The sequence below is a fragment of the Peromyscus maniculatus genome, chromosome 20, assembly GCF_049852395.1.
Source record: "Peromyscus maniculatus bairdii isolate BWxNUB_F1_BW_parent chromosome 20, HU_Pman_BW_mat_3.1, whole genome shotgun sequence".
NCBI classification, from domain to species: domain Eukaryota; kingdom Metazoa; phylum Chordata; class Mammalia; order Rodentia; family Cricetidae; genus Peromyscus; species Peromyscus maniculatus.
Window position 1 is genome coordinate 53998233 of NC_134871.1, and position 15443 is coordinate 54013675.

The window sequence follows — 15443 nt, forward strand, 5'->3', positions numbered from 1 at the left end:
AACGTGTCGGCGGCTCGAGCCCGCGATCGCGCCCCGGGGGCGGGCGGCCCGGGGCAGGAGGACCCTGCGCCCCCCCCTCACTTCGCAGGGGCGCACTTGAGCTTCGTGGGGCCCCAGCGGGGCGCCGCTGCACTTCCTGTATGCGTGTCGGGCTGTTGGCGCGGGGTGGGCGGTGGCTTCCCCCGAGTTGGACCCCGGGCCTCCCAGCTGTCCGTGGGGGTGCGGCAGCTGCCAGACATTCCTTACCGGACCCTTCCGGAGGCCCATCCCGGACCAGCCGGGCGTGGGAAGCCCCTCCCCCCTCTGTGCTAGCAGAGCCCCGAGTCACAGATAGTTCTTTTAGCTGAGTTCCCCAATGGGTCTCCTCTTGGCCCCTTCAAAAATAAGTATTTCCACCCCAAGTAAAATACGGATCGAGGGAGTGTGAGGCAGGCTGTTGAGGGAGGTCTGTGGAGGCTGGCTCTCCACTCCACCCCTCCACCTGGCAGTGAAAGCCTGCCAGGTGCTTCACCCGCTGTGGTCTGCCACCAGGGACCCGGCTGTCACTTGGACACACATCTTCTGTTCATCTAGTCTAGTGAGCAACCCGGGGAAGATGGGGCTGCCAGCTGGGACCCTGTCTTCCACCCCTCCACTAAGCTGCAGATTGCTTAGGAGCCAAGACTACCTCCCTGCCTCAGTTTCCCTCTATCCTAGGCCTGCACAGTTCTCCTGACTGGGCTGGGAGCAGAACAGTGAGAGAAGGGAGACTCTTTTTTGCCCCAGAACTGCTCACTACTGTCTTCATCCCCTTCCTTGTCTCTGGCCAGGGTTTAGTGGAGCCACGCTGACTTTTTGGCTCAGATATCAACTCCACTTCTCTGCTGTGTGACCTTAAGCAGTTTGCTTACCATCTCTGGTCCTCAGTTTCTTTATCAGTAATATGGGTGAGTGACTGTTGTGGGATTAAATATGGAATGTGTAATAAGGCTCTGAGCATGGCTTCTGGCACACAGTAGGTAGGTACCCTGTGATCCAGAACTCAAGTCAAGGCACGTGGAGAGAACACCTCTAGGAGTGATGTCTGGGGGGTTGCTAAAAGCAACTTTGGGGGGACCCCTTTCACTCCCATCTGGGGTCCTCTGGCTCAGAGGGCTTAGAATGGCTCCTCACCTTGTGTGGTGGTGAGGGGGTCTGCTGTTTGCCAGAGCTCTTGGGGGGTCTTTGCAAGGAGAGGTCACCCAAGTCTTCCACGGGTTTTTCCTTTGGTGGCCTGTCAGACTGCAGAAGCTTGATGGCAGCCCCCACAGTACCTCAACAGCGCCTGTCTCCAGCCTTTGGGGCTCTGCTGTGTTCTGTGTTCCTATCATGTTCAGGGACTTCAGTTCACCTTGCCACAATCTTAGCCAATGAGGGGGGTTCTACCCTCCACCCCATATGAGAGATACAGGGTTACCCAGAGCACCTGGGACCCATACTGTGAGCATTGCTTGATTCCTGATCCCCTCCCAAAAGAAGTGAAGGGGCTTGGGACCATGGGCCCAGAGTCCCCTCCCAGCCCCTGCCTATCTTCCTGCTCCTCTCCCAGTATACTGCCTGCAAGGGCTCCAGGATATCAGCCCTGAGCCCGATCACCCACAGCGGGATCAGCCTGTAGATCCTGGCTAGGCCTCCAAGCTATGGCCCTCATTCTGAGCCCAAGGTGCCCCCTTTTTCCTCCGTGACCTCATTAGTGTCCTGGGGCTGTAGAGTCATACCACACTGGACCACCCCGAACAACAGGAGTGTGTTCTGGCACAATAAGAAGTGGGGGTGTGGCCTGGCCGTCCACCTCTGGGGACTCTAGAGAGGGTCCTGGCTTTGCCTCTGTTGGCTCTGCTGTCATGGGCTCATGGCAGCTTCAGTTTAGTTCCGTCTCTGTCTTTACAGAACCTTCTCTAGCCAGGTCTCTGAGTTTTGTAGGGGAGTGGTGGGTTTCTAGGTTTTTTGTTGTTGTTGTTGTTGTTTTGTTTTGATTTGTTTGCTGTTGTTTCTTGTTGTTTTTATTTAGTGTGTACGAATGAGTATTTTACCCCCCTCTATGTGTGTGTGTGTGTGCGCGTGTGTGAGTGTGTGCGTGTGCATGCGCGCCTAGTGCCTGCAGAGGCCAGAAAAAGGTGTTGGATCCCCTGGGAGTGGAGTGACAGGTGGTTGTTAGTCACCACGTGGGTGCTGGGAACTGAACCCGGGCCCTCTGCAAGAGGAGTTCAGTGCTCTTAACTGCGGAGTCACCTCTCCAGCTCCCTAGCTTTGTTTTGTTTTTGTTTTTTGAGACACGGTCCCAACATATCCCAGGCTGACCTGGAATTCACTATGGAGCCAAAGATGACCTTGAACTTCTGATCCTCCTGCCTCCACCTCTCCAAGTGCTAAGACTGCAGGCATGTGCCACCACACCTGACCCGAGTGTCTTTTGTTTATGAGGCCACCTCAGCCCAGGACCGCTTCATCCCTTGACTTCTGGCCCATTGTAGCTAATTTTTTCCCAGTCAGATTGGAAGCTTTAGCTTTACACAAATTCCCCAGGGACAGGTGTCCGACCCACTACAGTGACAGTGAGTGCATCCCCCAAATTCCCTGCACAGCTGCTGCTGTGTCCTAAGATAGTCCACGCACTCAGTCATGTGTTCATTCATTCATTCATTCATTCATTCATTTTCTTGGTGTTGGCTGTGTTGGTTATGGAGGAGAGTGCTGGTCGGAAGAATCACAAGCCATGGTTACCTTTTTAGAGCTTTATTGGCGGCGGGGGGGGGGGGGCAGACGGAAGGAGAGAGAGCAGAAAGAGAAAGGGGCGCACAGAGGGCCCGCCCACTTTTAGGCTGGGACACTGTCGCAGGCTGTTGACAGAAATTAAGGACAGAATCCTTACAGGCTGGACCAGGCTGAGATCTTGGTTTAGCAGCAAACAGCCTGCTCAGAGCCGGAGACCTTAGACTGAGTCAGAAAGCAGACAAGGGGGCTGTCAGTGGGGGAGGTAATTGCGGGTGGCACTTAGCACTTGGAGGAAGTAGAGCAGGAGACACTGGACTGCTAGCGACCAGGTCTGCCCCTGCTCTCCATGTCCGCTGGGTGTGCAGGGGCCTGGGAAGTTCTCTGAAAGAGGCGTGGCATGCTGCCTTGCCCCCTCCCAGCACCTGGAGTCCAGAGCTGTTCCCGGGCACCTGCTGCTGATTTCCCAGAGCTCAAGGGCACAACAGGCCTCCCCACCTGACTTCACAGCTTCCCCCTGCCAGGGATGTGCCCTGGCTGTTGTCCCTAGCCTGCCAAGCCCAGAGGCTCCCAACAAACTCCTAGAAGATGTCAAGAATCCACAACAGATCCGAAGGGCTAGGGGAACACACGGGGGAATCCAAGCCTTCTGAGCCATCCCTCGACCAATGCCTCACCTCTGTCCCCCAGCAGGTGGAAGTCCTGGGCAGGCAGGAGCAGGAGAAAGTACACCCCAAAGTGTGGGACCCCTGCAAAGCAAGGTGTGCACCCCCTGCCCCCAGCCTGCCTCCTCCTCCCAAGTGGGCTGTCCTTCTCCTTGTCAGTAAAGAGAATGAGGGCATCAGAGGAAGGAGGTGACCAAGGTACCCCCTGATGGCAGTGTCTGGGGAGCCCGGTGTCAGGGATGCCTCTGAGTTCCTGTTCCACCCGGGGCAGGGGGGAGCAAGGGTTAGCTTAGAGCTGTCTTTCCAGGGCAGGTGGTCCTAGCCGAGGTGAGAATAAGGAGCAGGAACCGTAGGGAGGAGTTGAGTACACTTGATATAGAGATGAGAAAACTGGGATTCGGAGAGCTGCAGGAACCACGTAGGCCCAAAATGTGAGAAGGAACGGAGGCCAGATCCCACCCAGGTTCAACTCTCAAGTCTATGGGAGCCTCCAGCCCATGGGGTCTTTAAGGACCAGAGGACTGAGCCAAAAGCATCCAGGCTAGGGCCCTAGGGTTCTGGGCCCTCACTCGCCTTGTTCTGCCCTGGACCCCAGTCTAGGTGTGGTCAGCAGAGTGGTGGCCCCCAAAAGTGTCCCTGCCCTCGTTCTCAGCCTGTGGATGTGGGCTTTCACGTGGCTAGCAGACTCAGCAAATGTGGTTAAATTACGGTTGCTGAGCCGAAGAGATGGCCCCCAGCCTGTCTAGGTGGCTTTGTGTGGTCACAGAATCTGTGATGGGTGGGCCAAGTCAGAGAAAGAGGTGTAATCAGGGAGCTGAGATCTAGAGTCCTGCCTTGCTGTCCTTGAGGACAAGGAAGGACCTGGAGCAAAGGACACAGGTGCTTAGAAGTCCCACAAGGTGGAACATACAGCCTGGAGCCTCCCCAGGAGGCACGTGCTATGCTGGGATTTAGCCCAGTCTGGTGAGTGATGGGTGCCTTGCCTCCCAGGTGTCAGAGCAGATTTGGCTTGCTGTAGGCTACTAAGTGTCTTTAGCAGTCGAGATGTTCACCCCTGGCTCTTCTTCCTTGCTTGGGCCTAGGCACTAAGAACTAAGGTCTGAGGTGGCACCATGGCTGCCTGTCAGCCCAGCTTCCAGGTACATTCAGGAGAGCCCCTGGCAAAGAAGGAACAAGCTTCTATCTCCATGTCCTCAGATGCCTCTGGGGGAGTCCAGTGCAGGCCAGGATCTGGGGAAAATGGTGCCCTGCCCCCCCCACACACACACACACTTCTCTGCCGGAATCTCAGCCTCCTGGTGACATTGTGAGTCTGCCTTAGGCTGAACTTTCTGCTTCTCCCTGTGCCCACCTAGTGAAGTGATCCAGGCTCCGAGGCTGGGACCTGGCCTGCCTGCACTGGGGGCCTGGTTTTCCAGTGGAGGCTAGAGAGGGGTGGGGCTCCACACCTGAGGATGTCTTCCCCTGCCCTCTCCCGGAAGTCCCTCCGTGCCTGTGGTTTCCTGGGGACCATCTGCAGATGTCCTGACTGGGCTTGCCACTTTGGCCAGGAGGCTGTTGTTGAGATAGGCGGGGTTTCACTTCTGTGTTTCAGGATGACAAATCATGTGAAGTCCTCTGGCCCTCTCTATCCTCCCTTTCTCCAAGCTGACAGGATTTTTGTTTGTTTCTGTTTGTTTTTTTTTTTTTGGGGGGGGGTGGGCTTTGGAAAGCCCACGGAGCCTTAGAGCTAGGGAGAGTCAAAAGGATCAGGGTCTAACCTGTGTACCCGAAACATGAGGGACAGGAAGACAGTGAGCCATGACTTCATCTCAGTTCTGGTCCTGCTGAATAGATGTGTCCCTTGACCTCATGAAGACTCAGTGTTTTCTTCTCTGATTGGGGTCTGACTGTCCCCACCACGTGCTGGTGCTTAGAACACCAAAGAGGCCACATGCAGTGAGTGGCCCCTGGGTTGGATGTGGCCAGGTGTCCTGAGTACCCATCTCTAAAGAGGCCTTGGAGGCCCCCAGGATGTAGACGCCATGTTCACTCAGTTCATTTATATGGAAAGGAACACCAAGGTCTGGAAGCCAGAACAGGATGCAAACCCAGGCCTGCCCCTCGCTCAGCTAGCTCATCCATCAGGTTGGAGTGAGTGCAGGACCCAAGGGGTGGGTGGGGAGCTGGGCAGAGACTCAACCTGGACTGGCCTAGGAGATGATGGTCAGCTGCTATGTGTGTGTGGGGGGGGGCCTCCGGGGCTGTGGGCTCAGCCATGGCAGCCTAGGTTAATGCCTAGGCAGGTTCATCTCAGGGGCTGCTGAAGCAAGCCCATGGGCCAAACCCAATCCATCACCTGATGTATGAACAATAAAGTTTTATTGGTATACAGTCCCACATTCCTAACTTCAGCAGATAGCTGGGTAGCTGCAGGAGGCTGGGTAGGCCTCAGACCTTTAACAGCTAACCCTGTGGCCCTTTAGAGAAAAGTGTTTGCAGCGTCCTGCTTCAGAGGGTTTTAATCAGCAGGGCCTGGACAGGGTCAGTGTCACTGTTGACATTGGAAAGGGCTGTGGGGGCTGGGACCCCAGTGGCTCCAACATGGGGCTGGAAGTATTGGGGTGTGGAGGCAAAGTTAGGCGGACACAAGGAAAACAGAGAGGGAAGAGATGTGGAGGGCCCCGAGTATCTGGCCCGGCTGGGAGGATTAAAAGCGTGCAGGAAGGAAGGGAAGGTCTGCCCAGGTTGGACGGCAGTGCCCACAGGATGCCAGACTTTGTGTCAGGAGTCCAGACCTGGACTTAGGGCATGGGCACACCCATGGTTTCAGGAGGGGCTGAGTAGGACTGGATGGGACTGGAGAGGTGGGAGGGGCCAGGCCCAGAGGGAAGCGAGGGGCCCAGTGCCTCTGGGTGACCACTCTCCTGTCTGCCCGCAGCATCCATAACGGCGTGATCGCTGTCTTCCAGCGCAAGGGGCTGCCCGACCAGGAGCTCTTCATCCTCAACGAGGGTGTCCGGTGAGTACAAGCCAGTCCTGTCTGGGAAACCCATCTGTGTGGCTGGGGGAGGGGGAGGGAAGGTCCACACCCCACCCTCCTGGGGACGCCCGTCTCGGGCCAGCAGGGTGGAACTTAGCGGCTTGAGATAATGTCCACATTCCCCGCCACCGCCCCGGTGCATTACAGAAGGATATTTATTCTGTCAGAAGAGGAAGGGCCCACCTGCTTAATGACCCACTGCCATTCAGGAAGCAGTCCAGCCACGAACACCCCTCATTTCCTGTGACTAGCTGAGAACCAAGTTGTGAGGCAGCTGTGGACGGAGAAACGCACTCAGGCGACTGCCGTAAACCAGGCCATGGCCGCTTTGAGAGAGCTTGCAGTCAGCATTTGTTAGTGGAGGAGGCTGGAGGTTCAGCATGGTCCTGCTGCCTCCCCATGGTCGGTCACACAAGCTGGTACTGTGAGGTGTTTCCACTCTGCACTATTAACCTCCAGCCCTGACCCGGAGCATCCTGTCCCTGGATTCAGAGCGTATCTGGAAAAGTCAGCAGTGAACCTTTCCCTTGGTAGCGAAGGCAGGGGGTGTAAATGGGCCAGCGACCCCACACCCACCTGAAAGAGCCCTTATGTGGGTAAACTGAGGCCCAGGGTGCTTCCCCAGGCCCTTGTAAGCTGTGGCTTACTTGTGGCACCCCGCTATTCGAAGCGCATCTGGCCAGCCCAGGGGACCCATTTTCCTAGTGAGTTTCTTACAACAAGTCTAAACAATCTTAAATCCACAGAGTAGGTGGAGCCCAGCACTGTGCATCTCTCTTGGCACTTTTGAGTGGGGCTGCCGTCTCCTCTCTAAGATGCCTCCAGCCCTTAGGGGTTGCCCTGCTCCCTGGGATGGGTTGGAGGGGTAAAGGTTTAGAGGAACCACCCTGTGTCCCAGCTCCTGGCTAGAAAGTGGGTAAAAGTCAGGGTGATGGGAGGTGCTGGGTTCAGGGCCGTCAGATAAGCTTGGGGCGGCTGTTTTTATACCAGCGCAAAGCAGAAACGCCAGGAATCCTTCCATAAATGGCACTGGGCTCCCTCGGTGAAGCCCATTGCTGTGCTAGCATGTGCTGAGCGCCTGCGGGACCTTGGACCCCTCCACTCACCACGGCCCTCGGCGGGTCCACGCCTCCCTGCCTGTATTTTACGGATGGTCACCGGCTGGCAGTTGAGTGACTTGGTGACTGAGCTAGAACTCAGGTCCCAACTCCAGGGTCCACGGCCATTCAGGAGTGTCCCTTCCCACTCTGGCTCTCCTCCACATTAAATTAACCAGGACGAAGGCTGGGAATGTGGCTCAGTAGGCGGAGTGTTTGCTGAGCATCAGTACATCAGTGGTTCAGGCCTGTAATCCCAAGGCTGGAGAGGTAGACACAGAAGGTCAGGGGTTCAAGAGCACTCTCAGCTAGATATCGAGTTTAAAGCCATCCCAACAGATTTGAGACCCTGCCTCAAATAAACATTAACTGCATCTGATTGTGCTTCACATGCGTGGCTGGTCATTGGCTTTGATCCAGCGAGAGAGTCGGTGGATGCAGGAGCCATTGATGGCTGCATACAAAAGTTACCAACCACCATAGTAAGGGCTAGTCAGTGACATGGACAGGTCCATCAGCTGTATCCAGATAGGGACAGTCACAATTGAAGTCTCCACCATCTGTATCACTCTTCTCTCCCTTTATATATGTATGTGTGTACACATACTTACGCATGCACATGTACACAGAGCCTCGAGTGGTTTGGTCACATCGGCATCCCCAGGCACTTCCACCATGTGAGATAATCACCGAGTCTGGCTTCATAAACCCAGATAGTAGATCGATCCAGCTGCATGCCTGTGGTGCAGAGTGTGGCCTGCCCAGTGCTCCCCAGACCCCAGCAGGTCACTGTCCTGAGCACTAGGACACTGTGACATGGTGCTATGTGTTATGGACGAGGTACAGCGATGCTCAGTGGCGGGAATTTCCAGCCGCATGGTGCACCTGCACAGCCACCGTCCTCGATGGACCTGCCGCTTGTGACATGGCTGTGTCAACTTTTATTCACGTGCAATTCGTACACCGTAAAGATGCCCTGAAGATGCCCTGGTCGGTGCTGGGTGTGCATCTGTGGTTGTGGGACTATTACCAAACTCCCAGTTCATTCTGCATCACTCCAGCAGAGTCCCTCCCCTTTAACAGCCCATTCATTATTCACCCCAGCCTGGCAAGCATGTCTCCTTCCTGTCCCTCTTGACTCCCTCTTCGGGACATTCCATATGAATGGCATTTCATGACAGCATGCGGCCATTCCCTTGGTGCTTCTGTGTCGGAGCCTGGAGTTGTGGTGACATGGAGTTTGCTTCCTCTGGTCACCTGTGTGGCCCGTGGCTGTGGTGGAGTACCGAGTGCCACTGCTGTGGACATCCTTGTGCAGAAGACTTCGGGGTTTTCATTTAGTTCTGGGTTTTGTTATCGTTGTCTTGTCTGTTCTTTTGAGACAGGGTCTCATGATGTATCAGTGACTAGTCTGGAACTCTCCATTTAGCCTTGGCTGGCTTTGAACTCACAGAGATCCTCCTGTCTCTGCCTCCTGGGTTCTGGGATTAAAGGCATGGGCCACCTGGCTATGGTTTGTTTTTTAAGACAGGGTTTCTCTGCGTAGCCCTGGCTGTCCTGGAAAACTCTCGGTAGAGCAGGCTGGCCTCGAACTCACAGAGATCTACCTGCCTCTGGGTGCTGCAATTAAAGGTATGTACCATCACTGCCTGGCTTGGTTTTGGTTTTAAAGAATGGGTCTGGCCGGGTAGTGGTGGGACACACCTTTAATTCCAGCCAAAGCTACACAGAGAAACCCTGTCTTGGAAAAAAGAAAAAAAAAAAAAGAGTGGATCTGATGATCTCTACAACCTAGGCTAGCATTGAACTTGAGATCCTCCTGCCTCAGCCTCCTGAGTGCCAGGATTGTGGATGTGTACCCAGGTTCTTTGTTCAAGATTTTACAAGGATATGTGATACTGTTTTTCTTAGCGTATGTCTGGATCTGCTGGGTGCCAGGGTTTCAGTTTTGGGGAGCTCCCTGCTTCCCAGAGTATGAGCAGTGAAGTGGGTCCCAGCTTCTCACTGCATTTCTTTTTGGTTGAGATTCTCTCAGCACTGGGGGTGCCACAGTGGCTCCTTGTGGCTGTGGTTGGCATTTCTTGGTGACTAATGGTGTCGGGTATCTTCTTGATGCCCACTGGCTGCTTGTGCATCTTCTTTGGAGAAGCATTGCCTTGCATCCTTGGCCATGTGTCACTGAGCTGTCTTTGCTGTGAGTTTCTTGGTCTAGCAGGTGTATCAAGCCTGCAGCCCTCAGGCCACATGCATCTCTGGATAGCTATGAATGCAGCCCAGCACATTCATGATGCTGCTACCTCCATAGCACATGGTGAAGTCTAAACCCTTACTGGGCGCTACCTTCAATCTTTTCTCCACATCCCATATCCCTTCCCCTTTTTCCTTGGCTTTCTTTAGAGCACAGAGGGTTTACTGTTGAGGAAAGTTTTTTTTGTAGCAATCCTCCTGCCTCTGCCCACCCCGAGTGCTGGCATTACAGCTGGCACCACCATGCCTGGCCAGGTTACCTTTTTAATCCACAAGACTAGGGAGCCAATTTGGGGCCCCTGGGTCTGACTCTGACCACATTTCATGTCTTCTGAATTTCAGTTTCTTCTCCTGAAGACTTGATCACTGTGAGCTTAAGACCAGCCTAGGCCCCAGAGTGAGCTGTAGGTCAACCTGAGCTACATAGCAAGACCCTGTCCAAAATGAATGGATGAACATTAGGGAATGGCTCTGCAGCCTGGCTTGTCCAGAGCATCTCACTTGCAGCAAAACCATTGTTTTTTATGCTCCGTACAAGACTCAGTAAATTGCCTGAGTCGGCGCTTTGTGTCAGTTTGGACCAACAGGAGACTATGTTCTGAGCATGTCCAAGGTGGGCCCACCCATGCTGTTGTGTTCATTAGATGGAGTGGGTGCATTTTTTGCTTTTTTAAGACACAGGATCTCTTGTAGCCCAGGCTGGCCTACAAACTCAATATATAGCCAAGGATGACCACAGTGTCCTGGCAGATGTGTGCCTCTGCACCCAGTTTTGTGAGTATATTCTGGATGTGGGCATTTTCAGTTTCCTGTGCACATGGGGGAGGGCTTGCTTTCGCGTCTGCTGGTCACTTCCTCTTTTTGTTCTGTTTTTGTGTTTGTGTTTGGAGTTTTCGCCCTCCTGTGTTTCCAGTTCCTGTGTGGCTGGTCCTTATTTCTGTTGTTCGCAGTTCTGAGGGCTGAGCCCTGTCCGTGCCGGGCAGGTGCTCTACCACGGAGTCACCTTTCCAGCACCTGGCTTGTCTGTTTTCATGAAGCATCTTGTGGGGGTTGTTCCTGGGAGCCCAGGAGTCGATGGAGCCACTTGCTGGGTTGAGTGTGAACTGGAGGACAGATGATCTATAAGACCAATCACAGAGCAGCTTTGAAGAAAGTGCTGCCCTCAGCCACCAAATTAGGATGGGGAGGAGCTTGCTCAGCCACCCATCAGGATGGGGAGGAGCTTATACTGTAGTTACTCGCTGTGGTCACTGAAAGAGGACCATGCTGTTGGGGATGTTGTTTAAGCCTGGTTAAGTAGGGTTGATGTGTATCGGAACCGTGATGGGCGAGGGCTGCCTGTAATTCAGGACTGGTTACATCAGCGGTCAGCAAAGGTAGGGCCTCTGCTGGGTTTGGCTCAGCACACGAGGATTGTGCATGTCAGTGGCTGTAGCGGTTTCCTTCCCGGTGCTGTGATTAAATGCTGTGACCAGCAGCAACTCACGGAAGGAAGATTATTGGACTTACGCTCTAGAAGGATAAGAGACCATCGTGGTGGGGAGCAGGGAGCTGAGAGCTCCCATCTCCAAAACTAAGCTTTTAAGCCGAGAGTAAACAGGAAGTGGTCCCCCAGTGACTTAATTCCTCTATCAAGGCTCCACCTCCAAATGGTTCCACAAGCTCCTCAAACAGTGTCACCATCCGGGGACCCTAGTGCTCAAGGATCCGGAGCCCATGGGGGACATTCTCATTCAAATCTTTACCATAGCCATGTTTTCTTAGCGTGGGATCCGGGCGGAAAATGACTCCACTGGAGATGAGAAGCACTGTTCACAAAGTAGCGATTCCTGTGTTGATCTGACATGGGTTGTGTGGCCTGGGGACAGTAGCGGACCTCTCTCAGCTGCTCCTGCCTCAGCTATATGCTGGAGCCCCAGTCAGTGCCTGCCTGCCGCTGGCTCTGTGAAGACTTGGAATAAAGGAGGGTGCTGCCAGCTGTGGGGGTCAGGCAGGTAGAAGATGGAAGAGCCCAGGGTTGCGGGGTCAGGCCTGCAGGTGTCAGCTTGAGGAAGTAGAAGATGTCATGGTCCCACTGGGACCCTCAGGCTTCCCTTCTGTGGGATGGTTAGAGGAGATACATGATGAGCTAGACGCTCCGTGGGTCACAGAGGGAAATGTTCTCTTGGGCCGCTTGTGTTGCTGTACCGAGCAGGTGGGTCTCTGGCTGCCCGGATGACTCCAGCCCTCGCCAGCACCTGTGACCTCAACTCATTCTCATCTCCCCTCCCCAACAGGCAGCTGCTGAAGACGGAGCTGGGGTCCTTCTTCACTGAGTACCTGCAGGTGTGTGGGCCTTGCCACGGAGGAAGGCTTGGTCTGTCTCTCAAAGGATGCCATGCCGCTCTGTCATGTGACCTGCGACAGCCCAAGCAGGCTCAAGGCTTGCCTCTCAGGGTGCACGGGGTTTTGATTGTGTGGCAGAAGGGTGGGTCTCGTGTTGGCTGCTTGTTGGTGGACTCCTGGGGGTTCTGGGGGCCAGACCACCTAGGGTAGCTGCAGGCCGGTGATGGCACCTCTGTTCGCTTTCAGAACCAGCTGCTTACAAAGGGCATGGTGATCCTTCGTGACAAGATACGCTTCTACGAGGGTGAGTCTGGGGGCCGGATGTAGCCAGCCTGGCTGCGTCCTGGTTCTGGTTGATGTTCTGGGACAGAGGCATGGCAGGTGCTGGGAGCGAGGGGTGGCTCTCTGGTTCAGATGGCTGAAAAGGAAAGAAACAGCCTTGAGCAACAGGGCTAAGAGGGGACCTTGGGGAGAGTCTGTCCCCCATACTTGGGAGCCCAGAAAGGCTGTGCAGCCCCAGGAGGCCCCCTGCTTCACCTCACTACCCACAGGGACGGTGCCCCTCTGCTTTGCACCACCGTGATGAAGCCAGCGCTTTAAAAGGGTACCCTAGTTTCATCTCTGTCGCTGTGATAAAAAACACCCTGCAAAAAGCAACTTAGGGAAGAACGGGTTTATTTAGCTTACAATTCTGGGGTGTAGGCCTTCATAGCAGGGGATCACACAGGCACAGTCAAGATCAGAGAGAGATGAACACGTGCATGCTGCTGTCTGCTGTTCTCAGCTCTCTCTTACACAGTCTAGGACCCCCTGCCTAGGAATTGGAGCCACCCACCAGAGGGCTGGGTCTTCCCGTATCAACTGGGGATCAAGGCAGTGCCCCCGCTGAGAGACCCATAAGCCAACCTGATCTAGATCATTTCTGAGTGAGTCTCTTGCTGTGTGATGGTGGGCTGTGTCAAGTCGGCAAAGCCAACCATCACAGAGGGACAGGGTTTATTTTGGCTCCCAGTGTCAGAGGTCCAGGGACAGTCCCAGTGGGTAGTGAGATGAAGCGGAGGGGCACCACCCCAGTGGGTAGTGACCTCATCACGTTGAGCCCGGGATGAAGCCAGTGTCATGTCAGAGCATGTGGCTTAGCACAGCTCTTCGCCAGGACCAGCCTCTGGCCAGGAAGCAGAGAGACAGGAAGAGACCAGAGGCAAAGCGTACCTTCCCTAGCCTCCAGTGCATCAGTTGTGTTTCTCGCTCTCATGGCAAAACCAGCTTGAGGAAGGGGATATTTTGCTCACAGTCGGAGCCTGCAGCCCATCATGATGGGGAAAGCATGAGGAACTAGGTCACATGGTACCGACAGCCCGGAAGCAGAGAGGTGAATGATGCTCAGCTCACATTCTCCTTTTGACTCGGTCCAGGACCCCAGTGTCTGGATCGGGCTGACTACATTGAGGGCAGGTCTTCTCACCTCAGTTAACCCAGCCTGGAGACTCCCTCGTAGACATACCCAGGGCGGATAGATTCCCCCGTTCTGAAGCCTGTTGAGCTGACAGCCAGTACTAACCATCACACATGCCACCCACTTCCTCCCACCAAGCCCCACCTCCTAAGGCACATTTGACTCTGAACTAGTCAATGGATCCATCCTGTGATGAAGCCAGCGCCCTCATGATCCAGTTACCTCCACAGCGCCCCTGGCTATGGGATGGTGACCACACCATCAACACATGAGCTATTTCAGGGGCTACCTTATATCCAGACCATAACAGGAACCCCACCCCATTGTCTGACAGTTACCATGTTGAGTCTGTGAACATCCAAAGACCAGAGAAGTAGATGATGACAAAGGTCACTGTCCCCACACAGGGACAACAGAGACAGTAGGCAGTTTGTCCACAGCCACGTGACAGGGAAGGGGCTGAGGCAGAATTCAAGCCTTGGTGCGATGTCAGGGCACCCCTAGTCCTTTCTCAGGCTCCACAGTCCCAGCCAGCCTCCCTGCTTGGCTCAACCTGCGTCATAGGGCAGAGGGCTTTGACCTCCTGGTCCCAGCGTTCAAGGCCCCTGGCATCTGATAGTCTTGGGGTCCCAGGAGGAGCTTGGCACTCTAGTATGGCTGGTGTCCAGAAGACTCGGTATATACAGATGCTCCTTTGCAAATTCCTGCTGTGTGCCGGGGTGACTTTGGTAAGCACATTTGGTGAGCAGCATTTAATGAACACCTACTATGTACTGGGTCCTAGACCGGCTTCAGGCTGTGAGCATTTCATAAGCACCGACTTTCTGTATACTAGTTCCTATTCTGGCTTCAGGATTTGAGTGTTCTATAAAAGTGTACCTATTATGGCCAGCCGGTGGTGAAGCAGAGGCAGGCAGATCTCTGAGTTCAAGGCCATAGTGAATGAATTCACTGTTCCACATAATGAATTCCAGGACAGCCAGGACTACCTAGAGAAACCCTGTCTCAGAAACCAAACCAAACAAAAACAACAACAACAACAAAAAAAAAAAAAAAAAAAAAAAAACCAAAAAATAAAGAAGAAAGACAAGAAAAAGGAAGGAAGACAAAGAAAAAAGCGTTTACTGTGGCCTGGCTCTGTGCTGGCTGGCTGTGGGCTTTGTGTGCATTCGTTGAGCGTCTCCCGTGGGCCAAGCACCAGGTGTGGTCTCCACTAGGTTATGTCCTGGTTGGTTTGCTTCTGCTGACTGGGCGGGCGCCCCAGCAAGCCCTGGGAAGGAGCCACCAATACTCAGTCCTGTCAGGGTCACACTCTATACATGGCAGCTCAGGTACGGAGCAGATGGCTGGCTTTCGGTAGCCCACTCAAGTCGCTCACGGCTCCAGGTTCCTCCCCCAAGTGCTGGGCCCTGGGCAAATGGCTGTCAGCCCACTTCAGAGATTGGGGGGCTGAGGCCCGGAGTCCTGCTTCGCTCCAAGGGACTCCCTGTTCCCTGCCGTCTTCCTACGTGTGTCAGAGAAGGCAGGCCAAGGCAAGAATGAGAAAGCCTGAAAACAGTGGGTGTGGGCAGGAGGCCCGGGGCAGCCAGGGAAACAGGGGGCTTCCCGGGGGAGGCAGTAGCCAGGCCTAGGATGGCGCAGTGAATGTTTGGCACCTGAGGAAGAGGCCTCCCACCCCCTCCTGACCCGCCTGACTCAGCACATTCCCTGAGGTGCCTGTGTCTCCCACCAACGCAGCGCAGGGGAGCCAGGTCTTGGGAGAAGGGCAGCTTTGTGAGGCCTGTGGAGCCTCGTGACTGTGACTCAGGGCCTCCCGGGGAAAGAGGAGAGGACAGGACTGTCCGACTTCTTGGCCCAGGGAAAGCGGCAAGCTCCAGGCATCTGTGAATACACCGTGGATA

The 15443-nt window shown here is 54.7% G+C and overlaps 1 protein-coding gene and 1 long non-coding RNA gene across 12 annotated transcripts in view; one reads left to right on the plus strand and one right to left on the minus strand.

Moving 5' to 3' along the window:
• LOC143269799 (uncharacterized) overlaps positions 1-15443 on the minus strand; it is a 326967-nt gene that overhangs the window by 303151 nt on the left and 8373 nt on the right. The window lies entirely within an intron of this gene.
• The window catches only part of Prr5 (proline rich 5), a 41057-nt gene that overhangs the window by 18545 nt on the left and 7069 nt on the right, over positions 1-15443 (plus strand). For 6 of the 11 annotated variants that reach the window (XM_042265389.2, XM_076556482.1, XM_076556477.1 and 3 more), the window contains 3 exons: positions 6316-6396; positions 12038-12086; positions 12333-12390. In XM_042265389.2, coding sequence (XP_042121323.1) covers positions 6316-6396; positions 12038-12086; positions 12333-12390 — 188 coding nt within the window. Of the gene's footprint in view, positions 1-201; positions 927-3420; positions 3492-3618; positions 4359-6315; positions 6397-9124; positions 11138-12037; positions 12087-12332; positions 12391-15443 lie in introns of those variants that run through there. The other 5 variants (XM_042265387.2, XM_076556478.1, XM_076556480.1 and 2 more) reach the window with 4 other exon arrangements.